At 39.9% G+C, this 12024-nt stretch overlaps 1 protein-coding gene across 3 annotated transcripts in view; it reads right to left on the bottom strand.

Annotated features, from left to right (window-relative positions):
• BMPER (BMP binding endothelial regulator) overlaps window positions 1–12024 on the bottom strand; it is a 222194-nt gene that overhangs the window by 155282 nt on the left and 54888 nt on the right. For all 3 annotated transcript variants that reach the window (XM_042476729.1, XM_042476730.1, XM_042476731.1), the window contains 2 exons: window positions 8825–8915; window positions 6822–6904 (listed from right to left, as the gene is read on the bottom strand). In XM_042476729.1, coding sequence (XP_042332663.1) covers window positions 6822–6904; window positions 8825–8915 — 174 coding nt within the window. The remainder of the gene's footprint in view (window positions 1–6821; window positions 6905–8824; window positions 8916–12024) is intronic.

Below are 12024 nucleotides of genomic sequence, written 5' to 3'. Positions count from 1 at the left end.
AGGATCACAACTCCCAGCACCGTCTAGACTGCATAGCCATGTTAACTGCAAGTTATAAAAGCTATAGTCTCAAAAGGCAAGGTTCCAAAAATACTGGATTTAAATGTGATATGCAAATAAGGTACACATTTCTAAACCACAGAATTCCTGACTTTAATATCTCTTCCCCACCAGCCTTCATGAAAGAAGTAAAAAAGATAATAATACTCCTTTCCAAGTCAATCAGTTTTATAGTACAACATTCAGCCATCTTAGCCAACTAGTAGTCTAACATCTCTCCCCCTCCCCACCTCTGGCCACTTTATAGATCAATATGCTGCTTGCCTTGCTCCCCACTTGCAGCTGGAGACAAAAAGTAGAATGGTCTTTTCTGAAACTACTCAGTAGTCCTCCCTCCCCTCACAGCATGGTAGGACTTCATATCTCCAAATACTTCACATGCCAATATTTATAAAGATTATAGTCTCGGTAACATGGGTACGCGGGAGACTCTGCAGTTAAAAGGGCCTGGTTATGGGTTTGGAATACTCTTATTTAACAATAAACTTTGCCATGGTTACCACCCTCACATGAGAGCTGCTTTCCTTGCCAAGCCTGCTCAATTTTTTTATTTTTAAACAGCTACATCAAAAGGAGGGGGGAAAGTAATAAGATAATTGGAATCTGACTGTTTAATATAGGCAGCAAGAAAGTACATGTGAAAGCCAAGAGTTCCAGCACCCCTCCTCTTTAAACAGCCAAGCAGGCTCCTTCTCAAGCTCTTGTAAATGTGGTTTCTGAAGCATAACACCTGATTAATATCACCAGTCCATCACTTAAGTAGATAGTTCAAGGTGAAGCAGGGACAGGGGAAGAGCCAAGGTTTCTCCAGAAAGCTGAATTGGACTCTTCAGAGCAAGTGTTACAGCATTAAGACTAGATGAATGAATTACAGCAGGATAGCTGGCCTTCAGTAAGTGATCCTCATAATCCTGCCCTTCTTTTGCACCTAAGAGTACTTGCCCAGAGAAGCACAACCGTTTAAAGACTACCCATTGGCTGAAACGCAAGATGTGAAGGAAGAAAGGTACTACACGTTTCAGTGTAGTTCAAGGAAATTTGAAATCACCCAAAGGATTAAATTGCTCTGTTGTTGTAGTGTGGATTTAAATCATTTCCAACTCATGGCTACCCTAAAACAAACATATATCTGGGCTTTCTTGGCAAGGGTTATTCAGTGGGGATTTGCCTTTGCCTTCTTCTGAAACTGAGAGAGTGTGACTTACCCAAAGAAACTCACTGGGTTTTCATGGCTGAGTGGTGATTCAAACCCTTCTCTCCAGAGTCCTAGTTCAACACTCAAACCAGCACACCACACTGGCCCATGGAATGGCTTGCTCAGGCATGCATAAATGAAGAAAGCCTCTCTCAAGGAAGAATGGATGTCATCTGGAGTACAGTAACAGTCAACAACTTGTGTCTAGAATTTAGATACTAAACCTGGGTGCAGTAAAATGATTCCATTGAACAAAAGTTAACTCACTGGAGAAGTGGATTCTGAATAAAGGGTCACAAATGAATAGCTTTGAAAACAGAACAATTAAAAGTAGAAGAATGAACGCCTATAAAGCCAAGGCCGTATTCTGTGGGACTTTCATTCATTCATGATGATTAGTGTAGTGGCAGAAAGGAAAATCAACTCTGGAGGAGAGATAACATTCTCAGATGATTTGTCATGTGCTGACAACCAAATTTTGTATCAGGCTTCGGTCAATGCCACTAACATACCCTCCAACATTTCAAAAATGAAACTGGGACATGTGTTGCCAGGCAGGGATATCAGAATGGGTCAAGATGGCAGAGTTTATTAATATGGGGGGGGGGACAAGCTGGGAGAGGCTGCTGCATTTCATTTTTGCCAGAGCCTACTGGGATGGGTACAATTTCATCCTTTCTTATCTTCTCCTCCTACTGGGTAATTGAGTACAAGCTACTTTTACACTTTGAACTCAGTTTGCAGCAATGGAAGAAAATAGGGGACAAAGGGGGAAAGTAGGAGGATGAGAGAGAAATAGGACATTAAAATTTAAAAGGTGGGGGGAAAGGGGTCAGAAATTATTAATCAGAATAGTCCCTGCTGAACTGGGACATATGGGGGGTATTCACTGTATACTTGTGAAGCTGGTCAAATATTTCCTACAAACAAAAAGAAAACAAACAAGGCTTCAAATCCTCTCCAAGGCACTTAAAGATACAGTGTTGGAAAATAAGCTTTTTCCAAAATACAGCCCTGTGCAAACAAGACCAGAAAACAGAGCAAGGAGAAAGCTACTGCAGCTTAGGGGCTTAACAGACTGCCGCTAAGTAGTGGCTCCCTGCTGCCCCTTTCCTCGCCAGATAGGGGCTGCGGCAACTGCACACCACAATCCAAATCTGGCCTTTCTGTAGTCCAAATCTGGCCTTTCTGTAGCAGCTCCTTTTCGTGCCATGGAAAGGGTGCCCTAGCTGCAGCAGCTTTTCAGCATTCCTTAGGAGGTTATAATATGTAGGGAAAGAATCTCCAGAAGACAAGACAGATTTTATAGGCCCTAATGAAGCTATGGGAGCCAGCGTAGTGTAGTGGTCTGAGCACTGGACTATGGCACTGCACATCAGGATTTGATTCTTCGCTTGGCCATAGAAATCCACTGGCTTACCTGGGGCGAGTCGCAGGCTCTCATCTCCAGGAAACCCCATTATAGGGTTGCCTTAGGGTCGCCATAAGTCAGAGACGACTTGAAGGCACGCAACAACAACAACAGCACTGTAGAACTAATAACCTGAGTATGTGGAAACCAGCATGGTTGCTGTGGGGACAGAAGACATGAAAAAGGTTGTGTTGTTGGTCTCTGCTTTGACAATGGCAAGGATTCAGAAAGCCAGGACTGGTGCTTTAAGAAGCCTTCAATTCTGTGGGGAAACTGGTTTCAGCAAAGTAATTTCACCTAGCAACTTAAAGCAGTTGATGATTTTGGATTCAGGAGGCACACCAATACCACTGGTGTACTAAAGCTTGGGGTTTTTACAGAATATTACAAACAAGCAAACAATGGAGAAAAGCAGGCTCCATTTGGCTCACTCCGTCTTAAACAAAACAAACAAAAGGAAAGAAGGAACTTTGGCAAAGGCTAAACAATCATCTCAATATCAGAGGATTCCTCAAACCTAATCCAACCAAAACAAGGTCTTACTTGCATGCTATACCTGAGTGTGGGGGATCCTCAGTTGCCTTACTGAGGTGCTTATCAGGTCTAACTATACCCTGGATCATGCTGTAAATTTTAAATGCTGGCATTAGAAGAACAGCAATATCAACTGTGTGGGTACTTCTGTTTTCTACCTCAAAAGCACAAATTGGTTGTCAAGACCTAGTCGGAGAAAGAAAAACAAAGGGTCACAACTTCGTCTGATTTATGTACAACAGATTCCAGATTTAATCCCTGACATCTCTAACCAGGGTCCACAGGGTCGCCATGGATCGAGATTGACTCAGGGCAGTTAACAACAACAGTGTCTCTAGGCAGGGGTACCAAAAGCCCACAGACAGCCTCTGCTAGATAGTGTGGACAACACCGAGATATACTGACTAATTATCTGATTCAGAATAAGACAATTTCTTCCATTCTTAAAACACATAGCCATAGAACTATGTTGAATTTTCCCAGTTGAAACATACAAGAGTGCTGGCTGTCAACTCTAGCATGAAAGATATTTGGAAATGGAATAATGCTGTGGTAGCACAAGTAGAAGGGTGGCAGGACCCATCTACCCCTTGATTTCTAAGAGATCCTGCTTTCTGCCCATAAGTAGGCAAGCAACGTGTTAAAATGAACATCTTTCTGGTTTATTCTAAGTAAGTGCTGTGCTATTCTAGGCTTTGGCAGAATGGGAGTTTACAACTGAACAAAACTATCTTGTGTTTTTCCATCTATTCTTCTATTGCCAGAACTGAAAGAGGAAAAAATATCTTGCAGAAATCTTTCTTTGGTCCTCCTCCACCAGCAGTTAGCTCCTTCCCATCTTTTAAGAATCATGCTGAACAACTCCAATCTCAATCACAGTGGAAATCTAATTAGGGGTGGGGAAAATACCTTCCATCTAATAAAGTCCTCACATGTTGCAGCATATCACTCACAAGCCAGTTCCCATACTATCGCATGACTAGATATGTATCTGAAACAAGACATCCGCCCTACTTTTTTGATAAGAAATTTGCTGCTGCAACCTTTTTTTAAAAATGTGTTTGTTTGTGTGTGTGGGGGGGGGGGGGGTTCCACTTGAACACAGGCAGCAACCTACTTCAAGAAGCTTTGTGATGGCTCCACTCTTATTGTACAATCTGAATTGTCCAGGTAAATGTGTGAGTCTAAGGAAACTAAGCAGGAGAGACAGAGGAGGAATGAGGAAAACAGTGACATGACAAGCATGCCTTGAAGGAGGAGGCCCTCGCTGCTTTTCAGTTGGATGAAAGTTTTGTTTCCACTGACAAAAAACACCTCATCCTTGTTTGCCAGCTTTGTTTGGGTAGGAATAGAAGGGGTGGGGAAGGAAACACTGATGAACTGGCAACTTCTTAATCATATTAATCAACATGCAACTCCTGTTTGATGAAGTTAAGGTGGTGCTGGAGAGGAGACAGAGCCAACTTCACCCCAGGCAAAAGCAAACACACATCCACTGATCTTGACTGAAGTTATATCTCTTTGTGCTGAATGATTAATTGAAGTCATCAGAGGCCAGAACCAATACGTTACACAACATGTCTGTGCCATGGGTAAAGCTGCCAATAGAAAGGCATTAGATAGTGCTTTGCTTTTATCGTCTGCTATTTGGCAGCCCGAGATAGCCCTTCTGAAGACACTTGAAGTAAATTAAACTTAAGAGGGAGAGAAAAATCAAAACTTGTGTACTCCACCGCAAGTTATAGGATGAGCTAGCTGTCTTTTACCAATCCAAATTACTGAATCCACAAACATCAAATCACTATGGCTTTAGGTCATATCTTATTTCCAACACTACCACATTGACTTTTTTTCTGGGTGTCAGATCAACATGGGACTTTCCTAGTGTGCGTCTACACAGGCCAAATAAAGTGGTCTCACCTATTTTTGACAGCGAGCTGGCCAAACAAAGTAGAGAATGATTAGGGCCAAATCCAAACCCTTCCATTGCTTCAGGGCTTTAATCCAGAGGGGATAAAAGTTGGGATTTCTCCCAGTTTTGAGCAGGAAATCTGTAAAGTTGGGGGGGGGGGGGGGGGAGACTGCACTTCATAGTGACATTGATGAGGAGAAGTTCAGAGAGCTGTATATTTGCATGCATGGAGGAAGAAAGAGGGGAAAAATTTGAGCAACCACAGTCATGTGGCCATATATACTGTGCGTCCTTGCCCTGCGTGGGGATTCGTTCCAGACCCTGCCACCTAAAGCAAGTTCCATCTGTGCCTGAGCCCCACTGAAACTAATGGGGCTCGTGCATGCGGCGCAGCATGGCGCATGTGTCGTATGCGTGAGCGCCATTTCCTCTTCAGCGCACAGCTTCTGGACCATGGTGCGTTTGAAAGGGAGAACTGTGTGGACAGTTTTCTTGAATTCACCTTGGTGTGTGTAAACAAGTCTGCGGGTACTGTGGATCAGGGTAACCCAAAGGTAAACTGGATTTTCTTGTCAGTCCAGATGTGACCCTAATCCTAAATATTACACATATAAATAGAATTGTACATATAGCAAGAGTTGCCATTTCTAAGAAATAATTCAAATCTGTTACCAAATTTAATTAAATCAGCCCACCGTCATTCTAAATATAGGATTAAAACAAAGGTTTGCTGAACTTTGTTTTATTTAAAATAAAATCCCTTATTTTATTTAAAATAAAATAAAATCCCTTCTAAAATGGACTTTAGCAAAACAGTTTGAAATGTTCATTTATTGATAAGAGCTTATTTATAATTAACTCTCTATATTGTTTGCTTTTCTAATATAAATTAAAAATATAATCCAGTGACCAAAATGCATAAGCCATTAAATGAAGTAAATGGGATTTAAATGTGACTAACAAGTCCCACACATTTTGATGGGTTTATGCTAAATAGTTAAATAGGAATAACATTAGGATAGGATCACTTTTAGCAGGTATTTTTTGCCATAATATGTTTCCACTTAAACTGCCCTTACCACTTTGATGGATGTTTAATGCTTCACCAGAATAGTATGTAAGTAATTACAGAGGCAGCAGATAACCCATACTGCAGGAAGATGATACTTAAGACTCCTACTCTTTATTTTCTCCAAACTCCAAATCTGCTATCCTAGCCTCTTTTATTCTGGTTCCTAGAGGCAACTCCTGAACTTTTCTGTTTAGGTAATTCCTAAGAAATCGAAGCATTTAGCAATAGCAAGAGCCTTTACATTTCTATATCATGTAATAGTAAACTCAGCACTCTCTAAGCCAGAGACTTCCAGGGATGGGTCCACAGAGACAGTTAAAGGCACAAGAGGATGGGGGAAGAGGAGGAACAGGCATGTGCCTTTAGAGATGGCTTTGCCTGCCAGAGAGGACATGCATACCATAAGTTCACCACCATGGCTCTAAGCAGTTTACAAGCTGTAAGCCAATTGCCGCCAACAAGCTGGGTACTTATTTTACCAACCTACGAAAGGATGGAAGGCTGAATCAACTGTGGAGGCCTGGGATTGAATTCACAATGTTGTTTCTGTGTAATATAACACCACTAATAATAATAATAATAATAATAATAATGCCTTTTAAAAGTCATGTGCATTGATACAATGCTAAAGACTTACAATACAAGCACATGTGATGCATTTGTTCCCTTCAGGCTGAAATTCCTCACCTTCATAGTACTGTCTACCTTCAAATGTACAACCTGGGAAAAGAAAAGCAGTATTTTAAAAATATTTTTCTTACCACCTCATCTGCGTACAATCTCTTTTGCAATACGACTGCAATACAAATACCATAGGAGAAAAGTATTACCAGTCATAATTGTCTGTAAATCTCAGGTTTATATAAAATCATTATGTAAAATAATATGAGCACATACGGGAATTCCCATTAATTGCCTTTTCATTTCCAAGCTGTTAAAATGCACCACATTACCATTTTAAATCTTATCGTTATAACCGCAAGAGTCTATAAACTTAATTAAAATGCATTAAGTAGAGAGAGCTCAACAATGTATTAAGCATCTCAGGAATTTTGGTTTTAACAGACATGAAAAAATCACAACTATATAATCTTCATAGATTGTCCTTGAATACCACAATGATTGCAACATGTAAATACAGGCATTATAAGCATTGGGATGGGGATGGGGGGGGGGTCAATTTGTATCCTAATTAATGAAGATATAAGACCAACATTGCTTATGAGGAAGAAAAGGAGGAACAATCTGTGCTGATTTTCTTTCATTTTTTACATAGGACAAGACAGCTGTGAAGAAACCCTGATGGAAACAAAAGTGACCAGGTGGGGTGTAATGTCAGAAGCGGAGTAAACAAAAGAAAGGGGGACAAAAAAAGAAAGAAAGAAAGAAAGAAAGAAAGAAAGAAAGAAAGAAAGAAAGACACCAAGCCGGTAGTGCTAACTTCTCTTCATTTTTATTCAGGAGGAGAAACTAGAATATTTTTTTAAAGAACCTATGAGTGCAGGAGGAATTATTAATTGGCCATAAAGCATGTGCTTTGCACACATGGAAGTGCCAGAATCAACCTCCTACAAAAAACTCCAGTCGGAGCTCTAGAAAGCATCTGTCAGCCAGTGAGTCGGAAGTAGACAACATGAAGCTGGCCAGATGTGGCTTGAAGGAGATTTTGGATTCATCCACAATTTAAGTAAGCCAACCTACTGTGCATTTCTGGGACAAATATGCAGGCTGCAGCATAGTTACCATTCAGACTATTCCTTTACAAATATTGCAATGTAGTTTTTCACATACACAAAAATAATTATGTGAATTTTTGTGCCTTTAAAAAAACCCAGCTTAGACCGATGCAGAAACTAGGTGGAACTGGCTTATGGTTGACTGCATGGGAAATTAACACGTGTTTGAAATAAGCTGTTTCACTGGTCTTTAGCTATGGCTTGGTACATGTCAGATGTTTACTAAAAATCATCCCAAAATCCATATTATACACACACACACACACACACGATGAGGAAGGGAGCATCATGACCAACCAAGTGATTAGTAGATAAGAGGACAAGAACAAAGTGTGGCTGGTTTTCTGTGAGAACTGTGAACTAACACCCAACTGTGGAATATCCATATAGAAATTCATACTATTCTAGGATAAGATAATGTTAGCTTGAGTAAACCTTTAGTCAAAAGAAATGCAAGAAAGGGTAGAAACAATATATGGAGTGGAACTGTATCGGTATCCAAATATGTTTGGTAGGCGGTCTTTCTTGTTTTGTACACTGTTCAAGATCAAGATGGAGTTGAAACACCATAGAGAATGCATATATATTTGCATATATATGCACACGCATATGCATGGACATCTGGGCCCCTCATCCCATAGGATCTGGGAAGCAAAGGGGTTGGGAAGCAGAAACATAAAACACTTTATAGGGCAACAGTTAATATACAGTTTTGTTGAACTAAAATCCCAATCAACCATAATCAAGTTTGGCCAACCAAACATTTATAGTCATTCATTTCTGTTCCCATTCCATTCCCCAAAGCTGATACTCATGCTATTTAACCTTAAAAATTAACACAGGAATGTCAGATTTGCTGTATTATCAAATATATTTTATTATAAGTGCATCTTTGAAATCTTACCTGGACATGTGGGACAGCACATTCCTGGCTGTTCTGAAGGGTTTTTACAATGAACAATGCATTGAATTTCAGATTCTGTTATCACTCCTTCCTACCAGAGAGAATAAGAAACCAACATAAATTAAAATCTAAAAAGAAAAAAGAAAAAAAAGCACAGTATAGACACAAAAGAGAAATACAGAAGTCATTTGTATTTGTATATATGCACAAACTTACACATACACTGTACATGCAGATATGCACAAATAACACCAATTAATGTAATAGTAAAATATGTAATCAGTGTTAAGACATTGTCACTAATAAACTTTAAAGCATAATTCATATTTTATAATAAAGCTGAATATTGTTTACTTTATAACATGTGCACAACAAACTGCACAAAAAAGACACTTGGATTCTTTTTAGTATTCTTTAGTGAATATGAAAAAGCTCTTACTAGCCAAACCAATCTGAGATGACACTTTTCTCCATGAATGTATATATAAATGCCAAACACAACTTTCCAAAACACACATGTCTTATCACAGGTATATTTGAAAATGGAGCAAAATCTTTAGTTAGTCCAAAATCGAAATGCTAGGTTAATAATTGGGTCTCATTGATCTAGTCAGGAGATGGCAATGTTTTATTAGCTCCACTAGCTTCCTGTCTAATTTTGTGCCCAATTCAAAATGTTAATGTTGACCTTTAAAGCCCTAAATAGGTTGGAGTGAGAGCATCTAAAGGATCATCACGGTCCAAAACACAAAGCAGATATAATCCAGTTTGAGACCACTTTAACTGATCTGGCTCAATGCTAGGGAATTCTGGGAACTGTAGTTTTGTGAGACATTTAGCCTTCTCCATCGGAGAGCTCTGGTGCCACAGTAAACTATAAGTCCCAGAACTCCCTAGCACTGAGCTAGGACAGTTAAAGGAGTCTCAAACTGGAGTATTTCTGCAGTGTGTTTTGGACCCACATGTAACTGCCTGGATCATCCGTTCACTTTCAGAACCACTTCCAGAATGCCTTCCACAAGGAGACTTCCCTGGCACCCACATCAGACAAAAATATTCCTCTCCTTCCAGACATTTTAGCTGTTTGTATATATTTTATACTTTAGCCCCTCCAAACTCATTTACTAGAATACTATATAGTATTTTAGTATTACATCATCTCACCAGAAATGGTTTGTTCCTGGGAGGACTAAAAATAAATGAGAACAAAATAAAATTAATTTAATAGTAAGGTATATGTTTTAAGAAAGGAACAAGTAATAACAAGCAGATGATAACCAGCTAGTTATTAACAGTGGACACACTTTTTCTTCAGATAAAATGCTGCTTTACATAGGGCAAAGAACTGGTGGGAAAAGGAGGGTTGCTTTACCCTTTATTCATACATTTCTCCATGCTAAACTGTAACCCAACTGATTTTTTTGCTCCCCAAAATACCAAAACCCTATAGAGAAGTACATTTTCCTATTTCCAGAACTAGAGAAGGATCTAGAGAAGCCAGTTTGAAGTGAAGAAATGTCAGATATGGAATAAATTGTGCAGCTTTCCCTCATCCACCATTTCATCGTTCTAAATTTGTACATAAACCACCATCACCGCTCCCTTTGACAAAAAATACCCCATGGTTTTTCAGTTTAAAAAAACTGGCATTGTGGCTTGATAGAGAAGGAGCAGAGTTATGACTAAGAGAGCCATTTAGCCCAAGAGGTTGTCTAAAAGATTGCTTTAAATGGTTATCTTCATGTGAAGAACATGAAAGAACTGATCAGGGAGTATATCTCAGGCTTTGGGTTGAGTTTTGGACCCCCTTAACAATTCAGAGTATCCTTGTGGATATTCTCATAGGAAAACCGGTTGGTATAGTTGTGTTTTACACATTCATTGGTTACTCCAAACTAGTGTAGACTCATTGAATCAATACAAACTTGGTAAATCAACACCTAAGTAAGTTCCACTGATTTAAGTGGGCCAATTCTAGTTTGGACTGACAACTGCATTAACCCCTTTATCTATTTATTGTGGCCCATAAGGAGATTAACCTGAAAGTAAAGGCACATCTGAGTCTTGCAAGTTGCCCCTGCAATATCTATCTCCAGGGCAGTAAACTTAAGATAACAAAACAAGAGTAAGAAAAGAAAGATGCCAATCTTATCAAAAGTCTGAAGCCCACAGGAAATGTGAAAATAATCCACCATTCTGTTTTCCGAGTAACAGGGCTGATAAAAACATTCTTCCCACTCTACATCCTTGGAGGAAAGAGGCTTATGAGAAGAGATAAAAGATTCTCATCCTGTGGGATGGAAGCTTCTTATCTTTGATGGTTCTGCTGATATGAGTCAAGCAAATGATCTGCGCTCCTTGCTCCAGAAGCTAACTTCCTGATAAGTACAGAAACAGGGGTAGGACAGATCTCTGTATAAAGTTTGCCGATTTCTGAGAGAACTGTTCAAATGCTCAAGCAGAGAGGAAAAGAGAAAGACTTTCTTTTTACAAAGTTCCAAATCTAAGATTTAAAATGAAGGTGGCAGGGCCCAGTCCTCCACTGGAACACTGACTGGAAGACGTATATGAAGCCCAGGAGTAAACACTTCATCAACAGCCATACAATTAATATAAACTACCAGTGTATATATACTTGGCATCATTCTATCTCCATACTGCCTTGGATTATTTACCCTGATCTCCCAGTGCTGCAGGATTTTCTTACTTACAAATGTCAGCCTACAACTATGGAGGAGGCAGGGTAATGGAACAACATTAACATATTACCATATGAGCAAGTTGTCACAGATATAAATAGATTTGGGTCTGAGTAAGTCTCTCTTGGGAGAGACTGCCAAATCCACGGCACCATCATAGAGATGGCCTGTCTACAATCATAATGTGCCTCTCGTGCAATCAAAGCCAAACTCAAACAGGGGCCTCTGACCCCAACTGAACATAGGCAGGTTCATGGGGAAAAGGTGGTCCTTGAGGTACCTGGATCACCACTCACAAGCCAGAATTCTGCTGGTGATACACACAGGAATTACAGCTCTTTCGGTATTTGTTGCATTCAGCACCTCTTTCACGCAATTCCCAGGCTGTGCAACCAACTTCTCTGTTGCTCCTCTTGGCCACTTAACAGTTGGGAGAAGTCAAGGGCATTTGGGCAGTATCTGTTTCAGCATCTGGATATGACAACATCCTTTTGGACCCTT

Source organism: Sceloporus undulatus, chromosome 6, assembly GCF_019175285.1.
Source record: "Sceloporus undulatus isolate JIND9_A2432 ecotype Alabama chromosome 6, SceUnd_v1.1, whole genome shotgun sequence".
NCBI classification, from domain to species: Eukaryota; Metazoa; Chordata; class Lepidosauria; order Squamata; family Phrynosomatidae; genus Sceloporus; species Sceloporus undulatus.
Note: the sequence above shows the minus strand (reverse complement) of the source record. Positions and strands in the feature narration are given on the sequence as shown.